At 52.3% G+C, this 18,704-nt stretch overlaps 1 protein-coding gene across 8 annotated transcripts in view; it reads right to left on the bottom strand.

Annotated features, from left to right (window-relative positions):
* TNIP1 (TNFAIP3 interacting protein 1) overlaps positions 1 to 16,500 on the bottom strand; it is a 41,617-nt gene extending 25,117 nt beyond the window's left edge. For 4 of the 8 annotated variants that reach the window (XM_054568160.1, XM_054568157.1, XM_054568162.1 and 1 more), the window contains exons 1-3: positions 16,349 to 16,500; positions 1,773 to 1,944; positions 450 to 584 (exon numbers count right to left, since the gene is read on the bottom strand). In XM_054568160.1, coding sequence (XP_054424135.1) covers positions 450 to 584; positions 1,773 to 1,908 — 271 coding nt within the window. In that variant the 5' untranslated portion in view covers positions 1,909 to 1,944; positions 16,349 to 16,500. Of the gene's footprint in view, positions 1 to 449; positions 585 to 1,772; positions 1,945 to 6,666; positions 6,764 to 15,988; positions 16,100 to 16,348 lie in introns of those variants that run through there. The other 4 variants (XM_054568158.1, XM_054568164.1, XM_054568159.1 and 1 more) reach the window with 4 other exon arrangements.
* Between the last annotated feature and the right edge of the window lie 2,204 nt (positions 16,501 to 18,704).

Here is an 18,704-nt window from a genome sequence, read left to right as displayed (position 1 = left end):
AGGCTAACAGGCAAGTCTGGGTTCTTCCATGGGCCTCAGCTTCCCCAGTTGTAAAATGGGAGGGGGGCCAGGCCAGAGAGCTTTTGACTCACACGCCAAACCTGAGTGGCTTGAAGGAGATGCCTGGAGCGCTCTGCCTGGCACCAAGAGGCTGCTCATTAAATATTTGCTGAATAAATAGGCTAATGAAGATGGTGAGGCCACATCTTGGGTACAGTGGATTGCTGTGATCCATAACTAATGTTTGCCAGGGCCTCGAGAGCACTGAGTCACCAGCCATTTAGGGACAAGAGTATTCTGAAGTACCATCCAAAGCATGACTGGGAGGATGGCCTGGGGCCCAGGGGTAAACCGAGGAGATGTGGACTTCTAAACAAGAAGTCCCCTGTTGAGGGTTTAGGGATGGGAACACAAGGAAAGGCAGGGGACAGCCCGGGGGCCCCTTGGACCTGTGAGCTCGGGCAGGTGGTCAAAGGAGGCCAAAGTGGGAGATGGCGGCGGGAGCAGCTCATTGTCCTTGACCAGCTCCTCTGCCTTCTGCCGCAGCCTGGATGCTTCCATCTGGGACTCTTCCAAAAGCTCCCCTGGAAAGAACGGGGAAAGGAGGAGCAAAAGGAATTACTCAGCTCTGTGCGTGGGTTCTCCCCACCCCGTGCTGCTGAGCCTGCTTTGGCCTGGCTTTTCACGCTCCAGGCCCTGGACTTGACTCCCACCATTGCCCTGTGGGGTTGAGTGGGACGTACATCATTCCAGCCAGAAACAGGCCGATATGGGAGAGGGCTCTGCAATCGGGGAAGAAGGAGTGGAGGGGAATCTAGATCCAACTCCTGGCCCCCAGCACCCTCTTCCTGCCCCACTCCCGCCACAGCTGGCCGGGCCTCCACAGAAAGCCAGGGCTCTCTGAAACCCGCACCAGGGGCCTGGGTACCACCGCAGCCTGCATCCACAGTCAGGGCCAGTTTGAAGGGATGAGGCTCTCAATAATACCAACCACCCTCCAGGCCTCAGTTTTCCTTCCCCCACAAGAGGAGAAGGGGCAATTCCACTCCTTGTTCCCCAATCTGCCATTCCAAGCAGCGGTCTGCAAAGCAAGGAGAAGGCATTTGGGAAATTGGGGAATTGAGCTTGCCCCCAAAGCATAAGGCTAGAGAAGGCGGCAGCAAGGCAGAGGAAGAGTTTTAGGAGTTCGGAGGGAAGAGAGACCCCTCTGCACAGGGAAATCAATGAGCGTCTCTCACGGAGTGGAAGTTGGCATCTGAGCTGGGTGCTGATGGACAGGGAAGACTCAGCTGTGCGCAGGGGTCGGGGGTTCGGGGTGGGCGGCGGTGCTGCTCTCAGCAGTGGAGACGGTTTGAGCAAAAGCCAGGAAAAGAGAGACCAAGGGCCCTGCTCCCACCTGCTCAACACTTGGGGCCCGAACCCTGGTTGCCCCAGTGATATCGGTTCTCCCCCTCTCTGGTGCTTCTTGGAAGACAAGTCCCCTCTGTCTCCATATCCACAAACTGGGCCTTGTAGCTCCCTTTTCCTACCCCACACCTCTTTCTCGGTCCCTCAACGTATTCTGAGTCCTGTCCTCATGGTTCTGGGGTGCTGGGGACTCAGGGTGGGGAAGGCTGCCACCGTGCTATGGAGGTGCATGAAGACACAGCTGTGGGGCAGAAGCCATCGCAGGGCCAAGAAGGACAGCAGGACGCCGCGGCTGGAGGCACATGCCAGCTGGCACTGCAGGTTACAGGAGGCAGCTTGTGGGGAGAGTGCAGGGTCGGCTTTACCTAACATCTTTATCCCTTGCATTTTTTCCTTTAGTCGGGAATTCTCCTCCACTAGGCGCTCAAAAGCTGCGGACGCCTCTCCCGGAGGCACGCTGCCACCAGGGTCGTAGATCCGATAAGGTCCTCTCCCTTCCATGAGGGTGGCTCAGCCCCTGCCGCGGTGCCCGCCTGGCTGTAAGGACAACAGCAGGAAATCAGGGGGCTGGCCAGACCACTGAGGCACCCCAAAAGGCAGTCCGCACAGCCCAGAAGAGAGCACAGCACTTCAGGCTGCTCTGGCCACAGTATGGCAGAGCAAGACGGTCACCTTTTTTGATCTGGACGCTCTGCCTCTATTAGTGCAACTGAAGAATGGCATCAGTTTCTTTCAGCACCTTATTGCACTGCTGGTTCATTTGGAACAGTAATCAAATGTCTGGCGCAACGTGGATGGAGTATAAGAAAGCAGTGGACTTGGAATCAAAAAACTTGAGGTCATGTCCTCTCGGTGGGGTCGAGAAGGAGCGGGACCCCGCATCACAGCATCCCCGGCACCCCACACAGTGTTAGCTCTGAAGGGAAGGCCCAACAACACACACCGAATAAATAAATGGCCCAACCATTAATGCACTGTGAAATCGTGGGCAGTCCCTTCCCCTCTCTGAGGGGAAATGAAAGTCTTAAACTAAATTAGTGATCTTTAAAGTGAAATGCTTATGCCCTAAGGGATAGGCAAGTCAGTCCAATCCCAAGTTTCATTTGTATGTAGGTCATCATTTTTTTAAAAGAAAAAGGAAAAAACTCTCTTATTTAATAAACTAATTGATACTGTCACCCTCCTCCATCAGTCTCACGTCACATATGGTCTGTCCCTTGCACTTCTAATGAACAGATGGATTTTCCACCAAACCACTCTCTACTTACACAGTGTTTTGCATTAATCTGTTAAATTTCCTCTGCTTTCTTTCATTTGAAACCACTCCACAAAGTGATTTCAGAATCCTAATTCTATGGCTTAGTAGAGAAACTTCTTTCCTGCATTTATTCATTCATTCGACAATTATTTATTGAGCACCTAACTCTGTGCTGGACACTAGTTTGGGTGCTGGGAAATTACGGGCCAATGAAACAGACAAAAGTCCTTCATGGAGCCTACATTCTAGCGGTGGACATGATAGATAGATAGATTGCTAGACAGCAGACAGACAGACATAGTATTAGGGGTGATGAAAATGTCTATGGACCAAAATTAAACACGGACGCATGAGGTGGAGACTTTAATTGTAAATGGAACTGTCAGGCAAGGCCCCACAGAGGAGGAGTTATTGTAGCCAAGACCTGAAGGGAGGGGAGAGAACTAGCCATGCAGACATGGGGGCAGACTACTCCAGGAAGGCAGAACAGTACGTGCAAAGGCTCTGAGGCTGAAAAATCAATCCAGCCTCCAGCACCACAAAGAGCTTCCCCTACACAAAAGAGTTCCACCAGACCTCAGGAGGACGTGGGGCCCCCGAAACCTCCCGCCAAAGATCACCACCCCCAGGGCAAAAACTCTTTCAGTCAGGAATCCCCAGTGGCCCCTTGAGCGCCCACACAATGCTCCCTGATAGAAAAGAGTGAAAAAGGACGAACACTAACGGCCACCATTCATGAATCATCCACTTGCCAGCCGCTGCACTCAACGCCTCAGGTCCATTATCGCCGTTGAGCGGCATGACAACCCTAAAATACACATTTCGTTTTACAAGGGAGGCTCAGTGAGGTTAGGGTTACCTGGCCAGCAGGTGACAGCAAAGATGCCAATCCTGCTCTGCCTAAGAAAGCCGAGTTTGCCCCTTGCTCCCTCGTACAGCAAGCCTCAGCCAGAGGAGTTCAGCCAGTGTGTAGGGTAACGTGGGGTATTAGGTGCCCCATGGGCTACCTCCCCTGCCTTGAAGCACAAGAAATAACAAGGACTTTGCCCAGAGGGTCCACATTACTATGGGCCAGAAAGACAAATAAAGTTCTGGTAAGCAGGACCCCGTCCTCCAAAGCCTGACAAACAGAGAAGATGAATACACACTTTGAAGGCACCCACGCCCTGCTGGGCCCCACAGAGGCAGAGGACAGCTGCCTACCCGCCAACACAGAAGCCATCACTCAGCTTGGTGGGGAGGGCGGGGGCTTGTTTTCAACGTGAAAGGTCAGTGCTGCACAACAGAACACGAAAGCCCTGAAATGCTCACTGAATGAAGAGACAGTGTGGGCAAAGCCCTCGGCACAATGACTGGCATAGAACAAGGTATGCAAAATGTTGGCAGATGTGTGCGGCGGAGGGCGGGGGGGGCGGGGAGGGTTCTCACTTGATGCTCCCTTTACTCCTCCAGCAAACATGTTACAGACCGGTGTGGAATGTATCTGACTGCTGTAAGCATTTGTGCCTTTGACGGAGAACTTCCTGCTTTATGCAGGTCTGGCGCTTGGAAGCTGAGCCATGATTGACAGCTAAATGGAGTTCACAGAGGGGGTGACTGAAAGCTGGAAGGGGCTTATAACCACCTTTAGTGGTAAGTGGAGGCAGCGGTCCTGGTTCCTGCTCACACTCTACACCCATCCAAAATGGAAGTGACAGATAACAGGGCATGGTCGTTTGGGTATGATTTTTGCTTCACATCTGGCTTGCCCAAGAGACTGTAAGTTCCACGGGAACAGGAGGCAAGTCCATCTTGTCTACCAGGGTATCTTCTGAGTGGTCCAGAATAAAGCCTCAATAAATCTCTAATCAGAGCACAAAGAGATAGGACCAGAGGAGCCTCTAACCCTGCGTCCTGAGAGGCTGTGCGCCCACATCCCGAGAGCCTGACTGTGACCCGCTGGCCAGGGGCACTCGGGACAACCACACACTCCTAGAATCAGGGCGGGCACAGCCCTGCTCCCTGAGGGGTGCCCCAACGCTACCAGGTGACACAGCGGGATGCAGGACGGAGGAACTGAAACCCCATCTCCACATCCTCCAAGCCACACAAGGCTCAGGCTCTCCCTCAGCACCGGGGAGCCGACACGGAAGGGGGTTCAGGAGGCAAAAGAGGGGGCAGGCGGTGCTGCTCTCCCCAGCTCCGGCCTCCGAGGCCTCAGTGGGGAGAAGGACAGGCTGCCAGGCAGTGGGCGGACGGGAGAGAGATGAAGCAGTCTACCGTGAGAAAACCCTCCCTGGAGACCGGGGAGCCACCCGAGGGAGGGTCTGGGCTTCTGGAGGAAAGAAAGACAAAGAGAGAAACGGGGAATTTCCACGTCCTGCTGACCTCACGCCCAGATGGCCGTCAGCAGTTCCAGGATGACTGCAGCAGACAGGAACTCTCCTGCTCGGCAGCAAGGTTTTGGTAACCTTTCCTGGAGAGAGGAATCATTCCCAGGATGACGGGGCTGCACAGGACGCTCCAAGGGCAGCGAGGCCAAGACCGTGACCAGCGTCCAGGGGCTTTCTGACCCTCCCGCATGGTGTGAAAGCCGCCGGTCAGGGCCAGAGCCCGAGGAGGACCAAAGTCACCAAAAGTCAGGACAGAGTGGGCACCAGAAGGTCCCTACTCTCTCGCCAGCCTGCCCACTGCCCCTGCCCTCTGTTCTGCTCCTGCACTGAGATCCCCCCGCAAAGCAGGGGCCACACCCCATGTTCTTGTGGGGTCTGGCCCAGACTCCATATCCACCTGGACCTGGTTCCAGCAGCTACTGATCAGCAGGTGAACAGCTGGTGGTGAAGGGGCAACCAGCTCAGACCTTATTCTGAAACAAGACCTCAGCTGGGGGCTGGGGGGGGGGGGCGGGGGCGGGTGGAGGGTAAGAGGGCATTCCCACAGCCTGCCCTGAGGGATGCTCGGGTGTCCACTGGAACCAGAAAGGCCCGGCTTGGGGGCAGAAAGAGGCCCATACAGACAGGCCAGGCAGTGACCACAGAGTGTGAAGATGGAAGTGATGCTGTTGAAACTGAAGAAGCCGCCAGCCTAAAAAAAGGGAGAGGGTGGCAGTGACAGACAGCAGCTAAGGGAGTGGGAGCGTGGGCCCAAATCGCAGCCTCCACACAAGAAGAGGGTTGAAAAAAGTGAACTCCAGAATTAAATTTACATCCCAGCTTCTGCCCTGAAATGCTTCAGCCCATCTGAGACTGTCATGTGCTATCACCAGGAGGGAGGCTCCCAGGCCCCCAAATGACAGAAATTTACATAACCAGTAACATTTGCAAAATACATAGTAGTTTCCCAAGCACTGTTTTTCCATCTGATTGTCACACAGCCTTGGGAGGAAGGTAGGACTGATGTCTGCTTGACAAATGAGGAAACTGAGGCCGCCTGGGGGACTCCATCAGCCCAATCTAACACGGCGGGGCACCGGCTGCCTCCAGGGGCCGGCTGTGCCCCCCCAGCCCTCAGGGGAGCGAGGATCTCCCTGCCCCACAGGCAACAGTCCAGGCAGGTCTCTGGTACTGCGCACTGGGAGGTCACAGTGGCCAAGGGTCAACTCCCCAGCCAGAGGCAAGCGCTTCCAGGGATGCTGGTGGGTGCAGGTGACAGAGAGGCGAAGGAAAGGGTCTCCAGGAAGGAAGACAAAGGACAGAAAGTCAGAGGGTCCTAGCGTCTACTCCGCTACCCATGGCCAGGGGTGAGCCCGTCTACTCCCTGCACCTTGGTCCCCTCGTGTGCACAGGGAGGAGCGTGGCCTATGGACTGACTGACTCCCAAGCCTTGGGAGCCAGCAGCAAGTCAAGGAAAGAGAGGACTCAGGGCACTGGCGATAATGCAGCCTTGATGCCAGGAAGAAAAGGGTCCAAACAGGGCAGGATCTAGGGCGAAGCAGGCAAGGCACGCAGGGTCCAACACTGAGGGGGTGCAAGCACGTGACCCTGAGCAAAAGCCCCCCTCCCAGGCTGCACCGGGGGCCTCACCTGTGCTCGCCTCGCCCTAGTCCCCGCTCTGCCTATCCTGCAGGCTGCCGTGATACTGGACCAGTCCCTCACCTCTTCCAAGCCACTGCTGCCTCATCTGCAAAATAGGAATAATGATAGAATCTACCTGCTCTCAGGGTAAAGAAATTAAATGAAACCGTATGTGTACAGTTGGAAGTTCTCACTTCACTCTTCCTCCTCATTTGGTTTATTTAACAAGAAATGTATTCACTTTATAATACAATTTCCAAAATAATAATAATGTGTATATAGTTCTTAGCTAAGTACCAGGCACATAGTAGGTTCTTACTAACAGGACGAGGCAGCCCCCTGGCTGTGCCCAGCTGATTTAGGTATGGGTCAAGTCTCCGCACCCCATTTATTCCTTCTTGTAACAAGTTTGTAGGTTCCTCGGTAGGCTCAGCACGCTAGTTTGTAGCATCTACTCAACATCTGATCATTTCAAATAACGGTTAAGCAGGGGTACTGGTTTGATACCATACCCAGTGAAGATGTAGACCCATGAAACCCACGGACCATGGTACCGCACTCATGCAAGACTGAGAATCATTTGAACCTCACTATCTTCAATTGTAAATGGATATGTCCTTCCATTCCCCCCAGGGATTAGAGGAAGTGAGGCATCAGGACAGCAAACCAGTATCTGTTCACACCCACTTCTTGGTCAGGGACGCTGTGGGCCCAGGACCATCCATCAAAGAGCACTCTGTGCCTCTTGACAACTGTCGGCAAAGGCACAGCACCTACTTTAGACGGTGTGTCCTCAGGGAGCCCACCCCGGCAACCTTGCCAGCGAGGACCCAAGGACTTAATAGGTCTTTGCTACCGATTCAGCAATAAAAAGGCTGCAGGCGTGGGGTGGACTATGAGGAGCTGGGGCTCCAAAATCATGGGATCCAGTCACGGGACACCAGGGCCAACCTCTCCCCTCACTGAGTCTCAGTTTTCTAAAAGAAGGGGCTCGCCACAATAGCAATAATATAACACAGCGGGGAGACAAAAGCCCCTTGTAGTTCTCACATTCCAGAACTTGCTAATTTATGATCACCCCTTTCTATAACCTTATGCTCTTGAGAAGGCTACTCTCTGCAGCTTCAATTCCTCCTAACTCCTGGGTGGACTTCCCTGACCCGTGAGCCACCCCCGCCTGCCAAGTGCTGTAAGGGGTGCTATTGCCTCCCCGAGAGCGGTGAGAGACTCCCACGTAGTGTCTGCAGCCCTTCACCAGGCCCTCTCCTCCTCCCGTGTCCTCCGTCCTCCCCTTGCCCATTCTCCCCTCCCCTGACCCAGCTACAGAGGGACCCCCACTGCCTCCACTTGGCCTGCAAGACCCAGGCTCCACACCCCCAGCCTGGGGACAAGAGGGTGGACCGGGGCCATCGGCCAGCGGGAATCGCTGCACAGGGCGACCAAGGAGCACCTTGCTAAAGCTGGGAGCGGGCCTGAGAGGTGTGAAGTGCTCCCGTATCCCAGGCCCGGGGCTGCGTCATGATGTACATTGCCTCATTTTCCTCCCACCACCGAGATGAAAATTACTACCCGTTTACCAGCAAGGAAACCAGTCCTCTTGGCTAGATAGCATTTCCTCTATTTTTCAGATGACAAAGCAGACTCAGAGAGGTTAAGTCACTTGCCTAAGGACACACAGCTGGTTAGTGGAAGAAGAGCATCGATCTGCAGGGCTCCCATACTGGTGCCCTTTCTGTTGACCTGTGCTGCCTGAGAGGCCGTGAACTGAAGCTCCGGGGGAGGACGTCAGTCAGTCATGCTGTTGGCTGTCCGGAATGTGCCCCCAAGCTCCCAGCCCCTGCCTCCATGTGTCTCCAACCTTGTACACAATCAGATTCCAGGCTGCCCTTAATCACCATCTCCGTCGCCAGGGCTTAGAATCTCAGGCTGGAAGGAAGCTCAGGGCAAGTTCAGCCCTGTGCCTGTGCAGTCCCTAGGGGAGCCAAGAGACTGCAGTCGACTATCTTTAGTGACCTAGGCGCCCCTCCCCACCTCCCACCCCTACCCAAGGAGCCACCCCCAGGCAGCCAGCACTGGCTGTAGCCAGGCTACTCCCAGGTCTGCTTCCACCAGCCCCTGCCCTGCCTCTGGGGTCCTCTGGATTAGGAGCCAGGTGCCTCTCTTCTCCGTTTCAGCCCTCGAGAGATCGGGACCCTGCTGCGTTCTCTTGAAGCTGCTCAGCCCTTGTTCCCTCCCGTTTCTCCTAGGGAATGGCTTCCAGGCCCCTCTCCATCCCTTCCCCTCAACACTCCCCCGCTCCCCCCCATCTGCAGCTGGTCCTGAAACCGAACACAACACTCCAGGTGTGGTCTGCCTGACCAAACAGAAACTTTCACCTCCACCCTTTTATATGTATTATGTTTCTACTGATCTCACCTAGTAGAAAAACACCAGTTTTACTTATAGGTGCGTCACCCACAGTAAAGCAAGCCCTTTCTTGATGATGTCAACAACCTGCTTGTATGCCTGATTGGCTGAGAACCAAGTTCTCTTGTAGAAAAGTATGCTTGAGGAGGTTTCAATTATTGAAAGGGCCACAGGTAACTGATTGAGTAATCCTCTATCTAAGAATCTAGAAATATTTGTATCACTGTGCACATGGGTGGACAAAGATGTGCAGTGTCACGTGTTTTGTAATAGCAAAAATGTCCTGAACGTCCATCCAAAGGGGACTGGCTTAATAAATTATGGGGCACTTATTCGATGGAATATTATACACCCATCAAAAAGAATGAGGCGGGCTGCTTTGCAATGATGCACAAGAAAGATGCCCATAAAAATATCATTAAGGAAAAAAAAGCAAAGTATGGATTTATATGTATAACAGGAATATACTTTTTAAAAAACATACAACCGTGTGTGCGTATAAAATCTTAAGTACGCATAAAAAAGGTCTGGAAAGATACACACCAAACTGCTACTAGTAGACAGCTCTACAGAAGAAATTCAAATTAGGGGATAAGAATCAAAAGAAACTTTTATTTTACATACAATTCTTTAGCTCTTTACAAAGGAAACCTAATCCTATTCTTTTTTTTTTTAATTCTCACCCAAGGACATTTTTTTTTTCCATTGCTTTTTAGAGAAAGTGGGGGGCGGGGAGAGAAACATCAATCGGTTGCTTCTCGTATATACCCCAAACAGGGACTGGACCCACAACCTAGGTATGTGCCCTGACCAGCAACAACACCCATAACCTTCCAGTTATGGGACGATGCTCCAACCAACTGAGCCACACCAGCCATAGCAGTCCTGTTCTATTTTTTTTAAATTAATTTTAAAATACAGTGGGGACAGGGCAGGGGAGAGGAAGAAGAGAGAAGATAATTTTCACTTTTTACTTATACCTTTTCTACTGGTTGAGTTTTGGGGGATTTTTTCCCCCCTCCAATGAGCATGTGTTATTTTGTAACTTTTTAAAGGGAGATTTAAAAATGATTTTTAAAAAATGTAAGTGTCTTGATAAGGTCGGAACAATAGGGAAAGACTGTTGTCCTGGCCCTAAAGGAGGCTGCAGGGCTGTGGGCAGGGGTGAGGGCCCCCTTACTACGTGCCTGCTTCGTGTGGGCAGACAAGGCTACAGGGATGCGCCCACACATCAGAAGGGAAGGTCCCGGAGCAAGTTTTCTAGTCAAGGAATTCGGTGGATGAAGAGTTAGCAACTGCAGGGGAGAGTTTCAGCCTGGAACCTGCCAGAAAGGATCTGGCTTCAGGAAGGTCAGGGCTGACCTTGAGGTGGCAGAGGTGGGACGTGAAGCACCAGACTTTGATAGCCACCCTCAGCTGGGAACAGGTGCGAAGCTCCCTGCCCCTGCCCGTGGGTCCTCGCACCAGGCCTGACACCTGCTGTGCTGGAGAAGAAGCTGGGTGGAGACAGGTGCAGGGGTTGGCTCAAGGCCACACAGTTCCCAAGGGACACAGCGGAACCATCACCAGTCCCCACACTGTGCTCCCTGTGGCCAACAGCCCTCTAAGGAGGGCTACAGAGGCAGCCCAGGCCGCCTTCGCCGCCGCGCACACACCTCCTCCCGCGCGCACACCTCCTCTCGACTCCTGGGATCCACAGCCAATGCCCCATCACTTCCCTCCCAGGGGCTGGGGCCCTGCCCAGGCGGACCTCGACTATCAGCAATAGGGACCAAAGGCACTAGGCCCAACCTTGGGACAAAACGGTTGGAGAATCCCACTGTCCTCTGTCTCCCAGTCCCCAATATGCCCAGAGCTGGTTTGTGCGACAAAAGGTTTCTCCCACCCTGTAACTGCCCCCTCCAAGAGGGAAAGTGACAACTTTTGAGAATTCCTTTACACCAAATAGGAGGGCAAGCGGGTTTAACGGGTTCAAGTCCTGTCTCTCTCCCTCCCCAGGTGACCACGAGTGACCTCACTTTCCTTGTTTCTCCCTCTGGAAATGCTGAGAGGACCAACTAGAAACCAGGTAGCTCTCTGTAGAGTTTAAAGTGCTATCCTGACAGGGGCCTGAAGGGCTAGGAAGGGGAGGTAAAAGCCAAATATATGTTGTTTTAAAAGCAAAAGCTGGAACTACCTAATGAAGAAGAAAACGAGTAAATACAATGGGGCAAGTTCATGCTAGGGAGTACTGCACAGCCATAAGAAATGAATGAACCTTTAGTGACCCAAAGCTAGAGATACCAACAGGGATGAATCTCACAAATATATTCAGCAAAACAAGCGAGTTTCAGAAGAACAGAGACAGTATGATAGCACGTAAGTAACGTTTTAAAACGTATAAAACAATACTACATATTGCTTAGGGAGGCATGTATTTATAATGAAACCATGCAGAAATGCAAGAGAATAAACCCTAACTACAGGGGCAGGGAAGGGGATAACCAGGGAGAAATTTCAGGTACACAGAAACGCGTCCGAGTGCATGGCCAGGTATCTGTCTATCACCCTCTTCTGAGAGATTCCTTCCTCTTTTCTAAAAGTCCACATTGCTGTCCTCAGACCCTCTCCCCAGGGGCTGGAGGGGGTACGGCACTTGCAGAGGCAGAAGCAGGGGCGAGGAGGGACCCGGGTTCCTCAGCCTTCTGATGACGCTGGCCCGATGGAGGCAGAGGGCAACGGCCAGCGGAGCAAGTACTCTCTGGCGTGGGTGGAGACCGAACCAAAGGCCCCTGACTCATGGGACACCCCCACGCCCGCCCTAAAAATACCACCTCTGGCCTCTGAGTATGACTCCTTGGCGACACGTCTCCCACAGCACCCCTCCCTCTGCCCTCTGCCCCCCCACACACACACATCCATCTGCCTGGGTCATCCGTTCGGTTCACACGCGCTCAAGGACACAGGACACCCCCCTGGGGTGAGGTCCTCGGGAGGAGAAGAGCTCCCCAAGGAGGGCAGCCCTCAGACAAAGAGCCAGCTGCTCCTCAGACCACTCATCGGTTCCTATCGAAAGAATGACTGTCCTGGGCCAGTCATGTGGAAAACACCAAGGACTTCCTGCAACCTGTCTCTAGGGGTTGGGGCACTTCTCCCTGCTTCCCTGAGCTTTCTTCCTGGCAACTCTCCAGAGGACCCCACACACCCTCCCTTCAAAGAGGGCCAGCGTAAGGGGGACAGTGGTACCGCATCTGGACACAGGGAGGGTAGGCACGAAAGGCCTGGCCCAGCTGGAAAAGCTCAGCAACCGCTGGAAGCCCAATCGCTGGCCTACAGTTTTGAGATCTGGAAGAGGGCAGCCTTAGACACCAGTCAGTGCAATCCCTTCCATCTGTGGCTGGGACACCAAAGCCAGCAAAGTGGAGAGACCTGCCTGAGGCCGCACAAGATGGCAGTGACATGGGGAGGTGACCCGGGTCTTCTGGGGGCCAGTGGTGCCCTCTTGGCCACACCATGCTACCGCTCTGCCTGTTTTCCTTTCCTCCCTCTCCCAAAGTGGCCAGGTGAGCAATGAGGGAGCAGAGGAGGTGAGAAAGGAAGAAGCTTCACAAAACCTTTCCCACAAAAGGCCATGTGTTACAACACAGGGGTCGGGGTAGGGGTGCTGCCTGCCAGGTAGCGCGCTCCCTGACCCTGAGGTCAAGCGGAAGCTGGATGATCACCTGCTAGGGTGCTGGGTGCTGTTGAGGGCATTTGGGCCAGATGTTGCCTGAGCCCCTTGCACAGATAACCTTCCGCTATTCCAACCAGAGACAGAAAGATGTCTGAGACAAAGCAAAGGTCGACCCCGCCAGAGAGGACCCAGCATGGTCCACAGGTGGCCGCAGGTCAAAGGCAAGTTTTCCTGAAGCACGGAAAAATGGATCACCCTCATCTTCCCCTGCTGAAATCCCCTCAACATCCTACTGCCTCATTAACAAGGTCAGCAGCGGGCACTGGCTGCCGGCTTACCCTGCACCAGCCCTGTGCTGAGTGACCGACACCACTGATCCGTTCATTTGCACCGCTCTCGGAGGTGGCACGGACGGCACGGAATCTCACAGATGAGGATGCAGGGGCAGTGCCCACCCAGGTGTGTCAAACTAGCAGGGGTGTCCAACCAGGAGGGCCGTGAATGCGGCCCAACGCAAAATCGTCCATTTACTTAAAACAGTATGAGATTTTTTTTTTTTGCAATGTATTTAATGTGTGGCCCAAGACAACTCTTCTTCCAGTGTGGCCCAAAGATGCGAAAAGACTGGACACCCCTGCTGGAGTCTAAAGCCTGTGCTCTGCACCAGGGGTTCTCACAGAGCCACCCGGACCAGAAGCAGCGCCACCAGCACCCCTGGGTCAGACGTCATGGGGCACAACCTAACAAGCCCCCCAAGTGATTCTGATGCCTGCTTAAGTTTGCCAACTAAATGCTCCGATCACTTCCCAATGCTGCCCACAGGGAAAAACTGACGAGTCTCTCTGCCTGGAAGTCAAGGCCATAGGGTTTTTCCTAGCCCAGCGGCTCAGCTCCCACAACCCAGCAGAGCCTTACCCCGAATCCACTGCGCAGGCCCGCTTTGCACCTCGTCATCTTCCTAGGGCCTGGTCTTGGGGTCATCTCCCTCCAGAAGCCCCCTGTCCACCTGGTGCCCCAACACTGCTTCGCAGCCCAGTAAGACTTCCTGCCGGGCACACACTGGCTTCCACATAGCACTCAGAGCACATTTCTCCCCAGTCCATGACCAGTTCCTCAAGGGCAGAGCCGATTCCTTATGCGCCTGAGCATCATGCCACTTTCACAGCACCGGGCAGGCGGGCCAACAGGAGGTGTTTGTTGACTGGCGGGAGGAAAAAAATGCCTCGGGACGCAAGTCCTGGTTCTCGTCCTGACTCTGCCACCACCCCTCCGGGACAAGCGCCTTCCCATCTCCAGGCATGTTTCCTCATCTGGCAAATGCACCATTATGCTAGTTTCATCAGTTTTACTTATCCATCGAACAAAGCCAGTAGAGCCTTTCCTTAGGGACACCCTCATCTAGTATCAGGGATGCACACATGAAACTAGAGAGGTCCCTCCTCTCACCCTTCAATCCTAGGAGTAGAGAAAGACAACAAACAAGCAAACACTGAAACTACTGTATGCCCGACACTAACTTCTACACATACACTTTCTCACTCATGAATAAACAAGATTGTTTCAGAGCATGACAAATGTATGAAAAAAAAAACACAACAGTTTTATGACAGAAAGTGAAAAAAGGGGCTACTTTGCATAGAAAGGTCAGGGAAGGCCCCTCCAAGGAGGTGACATTTGAGCTGAGACTTGACAGACAGGGAAGAACCAGCCATGGAAAGCGCTGGGGAAAGGTGTTCCAGGCAGAAGGAACAACACATACAAAGGCCTCACGGAAAGAGTAAGCTTGGCAGGGAAGAAAGGCAGGTGCCAAGGCTAAACCGCAGTGAATGCAGAAGTGAGGGAGCGCCCAGTGGTGCCCAGACAGGGAGGTGGGCAGACAACCTCTTACAGTTCTCAGGTACTCCAATCAGGTCGGCCCGACCCAGCCCGGTGCATCCGGGCCCAAGTCACAGCAGCACGGGGGGTAAGGGTGTGAGTCAGACCCCACAGCTTCCTGGGGCCCCAGAAGACCTGGTGTGGGCATAGGGGTACACACCAATCCTCGGCATGAGCACCACGCCATACCCACGGGTTGGGGAAAACAGGGTCACATTAGTATACAAAGCAGAGAACACTCATGGCTGCAGCTTCCAGAGGGACATGATCAAGTGCTTCCATGAAGTACCGGTCTCCGATCACAGTATTTTCCCAGGACACGGCCAGGGCAGGAGCCGTGGTCGGTAGAAAAGAAACAGGATCCAGGGTTCAAAGCTTATTCGTTCTGGCCAGGTCTTAACCTTTTTGGGCCTCAGTCTCCTCATCTGAAAATTGAGGCTACGAATAATGATTATGTCCTAGGGTTGTTGAAAAGATTAAATGAGATATTGCATGTACAACACCATGCCTGGCACATGGTTAAGTGTTCATAAATGTAAGCTGTTATTATTACCATTACTGGTTTTTCACTGCCTCAGTTCCCTCTGCTCTCAAATAGAGACATTGATACAACATCACACCACTGCTATGAGTTTGTACTAATAAATATTCCAGCTTATAATACAACATCCTTTGTCAGGAATAAAAAAAAAAATTTGAGTCTCCTTTCCTGATTTCTCATCAGATGCCGAATTCCCCTCTACCATACCCAACTGTTTGGAAAGTGAGTAAGTGCTGCTTAAATTCCATTTTGACTATACTGTGAAATAAAAATGATGCATTAGGAATCCACAGATTCCCCTGCACTGTCATTCTGCAAGGGGGTGGGGATGGATGTTGCTGATTCTTCTGCATCATCTACAAAAGTCTCGCCCTCTCCCCATGAACCAAAACACAATCTGTCAGCCCAGTCACACAAAATTCCCCACTCCATGCACAAAATTAATGAACATAAAATGCCTCCGCTTCCATACACATCACTGCATGCACACAAATGTTCTACAGTGGAAAAGTCACCCATACGTAGAAACGCCACACCCAAAATCACTCCCACAACCTCAGAACAGCTACCCTGCACATGCACACAAACGTTGTCTCCCACACTGTGCCAACAGGCTCAACAGAAACAGCAGAGCAAGGACTCTGGAGCCAAATGCCAGTTTTTGAATCCTGACTTTGCAACTACCTATCGTTGTGACCCCAGTCACCAAGTGCTTTGGTTGAAAATAAAATAGGGAGAGTAATAATACTAATTTTGAAGATGGATGTGACAATTAAATGAATTTAATGCATGAAAAAGGGTTTAGATCAAGCGCTTCGAAAGCGTCCAGTGATAGTTATTATTTTCCTCTTCATTACCTGTGCACGCTGCTTCCAAAACTGGTCTCCCACTCTGTAAACAGACTCGTGCCCGCACACTCCCTCCACCCGGATGGTGCACACCGCCTGCAAGCTCTGAACTCGCCCGTACTGCTTCTAGACGCGCTTACCTACGCAGTGCGCACGCGCACCGACCACCCTCTGCGTGGGGCAGGGTTTCCCCACACAGTCGGATCCCCCCGCGGACCCGGGAGGCGCCGGACACTCGGGGACCTTATGTGCCAGACCCCAGGAGCCCAGCAGCCCAGGCCACTCCTCGTCCGGTCACTGCTGAGGCTCTGAACAGCCCGGTCCCAGAATCCCTTCCTCCCGCTCCATCTTCAGGCCCGGCCTGCTTACCTGAGGGTGAGGGCCTTGAGGGACAGCGCCCCACTCTCCCTTCCAATCCCAGGTCCAGGGACAGGCTAGCGGCCTAGGACAGGCTGCGAGGCCGCAACACTCCACCGGATCCAGGGAAGGGGCTGGGACGAGGAAGTGCCCGGGAGGCCGGACTGCCCTACCCCTGGGAAAGTCCCTGGAGATTGACAGATCGGTCGTCCAATCGCACCGCAGTGTCCGGGCGGGCCCGCGGCCAACGGGGTGGGACCCAGCGAAGTAAACAACTCGATTAGTAGTCGAGTGGCCGCGGGTATCCAGTTCTACAGGACGTCCACTTCCCCTGGTATGGGTAGCTCCTGACTGCGCTCCCCGCCCCGGAAGCCTAGGGGTCCGGAATGAGGCTACAGCCTCTTTGAAAGCCCAAACTTAGAGTGGAGATGAGCCGCAGAGACCACCCCACAACTTCCTGTGCCGAGGGGCACCAGGCTAGAGCGAGGAGGGAGCTTGCCAAATGGCACGTAAGCATTTGGACCTAAGCCAGAGCTAAAAAAAGCTCTGGAACACAGAGTTCGGTGCAGGACACTCCCGGACCTCTTAGCAGAGCTCATAGACATTCCGAGCTGAAAGGACCCTTCAGGAATCTTATTGTTACTGTTAACATTTACTACTACTTCAGACATTGTAAGCATTTTGCATGCATTCCTTACTTTGCACAGACAGCCACCCTAGTGAGCTGGGTTTTAGTCCCCTGCCCCACCCCATTTTTGTTGTTGGTTGTCTTTTTTTTTTTTTTTTTTTTTTTTTTTTTTACCGTAAATATACAATGCTCAGAGAGGTTAGATGACTTCAGTAAGTGTCTGAACTAATATTCAAACCCTGGTGGACAAATCCAGAGTCAGCCTCCTGCCCTGCCTACCTAATATACCTTATGTGGACCAATCGTCCAAACAAGCTGTGGGATTTCCCAGACCCACAAGGAGTATTAACTTGGTTTACGGTTGGAAACACTTTTTTCCCCCTCTTTTTAAAATCATCATTTTATTTCCAAGAGGGTAAGTTTTAATGTCAGGAAGGATTTGAGGAGCTCTTTCACAAAGGCCGTCATTTTATAAAAGCAGAGATCTGTCAATCAGCTGTGATTATGTGCGAACACACACACACAGAGACACCCCCCCCCACAAGTATACACCTAATCCCAGCATTCTCTTTTCAGACTTTATGACATCCTGCATTGCCTTCACTTCAAAGGTGTTAATTTAATTCTGAAAACAATATTAATCCTAGTTCATCTTAATTATGAAAAGAAGTATATATACACCCAGATTTTGAAGAAAGGGAGGGAGGAAGGGATGCAAACACCAAAGCACCATTGAGTATCACCAGAGGGAAGGAACAGGGAGATCAGAATCTATACGGTGGCCCTCAGGCATTGCCTCTGCCCATGGGGTCTTCCCAAACCCATTTACTTCCTGTTTTTCATCTGTACGTCCCAAATGGCCTCTCCTTAGCACGTTCTCTTCCTAATCCAAACCCAAGTCTTCTCATGAACACTGACATTTACTTTAAAAAGATGAAGGGTCTCCAACTATTTCTGCTTCCAAACTATTTCAGCTATTTTTATAAAATGCCTGACTGACTCTAGGAGTTAGGAAAATAATTTCATTTTCCAAAATGCCAGATGACTCCTATGTGGGTTTTTTTGAAAATGCTCTAGTATGACATAAAAAGGTCACACAGTCATCTTTTTGCCTGATTTCCTACTTTTGGGTAATTTTTCTTAACAATTACAATGTGTGAGAAAACTCCTCTCTTCAAAGTCATGACCACACCCACCCCTTCACTCTTTTAAGTCTTCGACTTAAGAACATCCCACCCCCCAGGTTAGAGGCCCTGGCGACCATGGATCACATTGACAGGTCGGTAAATGGAGGCCTCAGTGTAGTTAAGGACTTGCTCAAGGCCACACATGTTGAGTGATGCATCAGGACCTGGGCTCCCAGACGTCTGTACACTTTCCACGGCACCATGTTGTCTTTACAATGTCATAATTTATCTTACTGTCTTACGGAGACTCAGCACTCATGAACATAGGCTATGAATTTAACTAATGGGGTTCTAACCCCTACTCAACCACTTACTACCTGGGTGGCCTTTCTAAGCCTCAGTTCCTCTCTGAATGTGGAGATAATAATTGTACCTACCCCTCAGGTGATCATGAAGATAAATGATATAATGCAAGTAAAGCCCAAAGCTTGGCACACAGAAGGCACTTGAGAAATGACAGTGGTGTGTAGCCATGGATTGAATCCACTGGGTAGAACATCCCAGTTAAAGCCAGAGATACAGCATCCCCAGGTTATGTCTCACCATCCCTGGC

This window comes from Pteronotus mesoamericanus, unplaced genomic scaffold (genome assembly GCF_021234165.1).
Source record: "Pteronotus mesoamericanus isolate MK-2021 breed Mesoamerican mustached bat unplaced genomic scaffold, CSHL_Meso_final contig_2, whole genome shotgun sequence".
Taxonomy (NCBI): Eukaryota; Metazoa; Chordata; class Mammalia; order Chiroptera; family Mormoopidae; genus Pteronotus; species Pteronotus mesoamericanus.
Note: the sequence above shows the minus strand (reverse complement) of the source record. Positions and strands in the feature narration are given on the sequence as shown.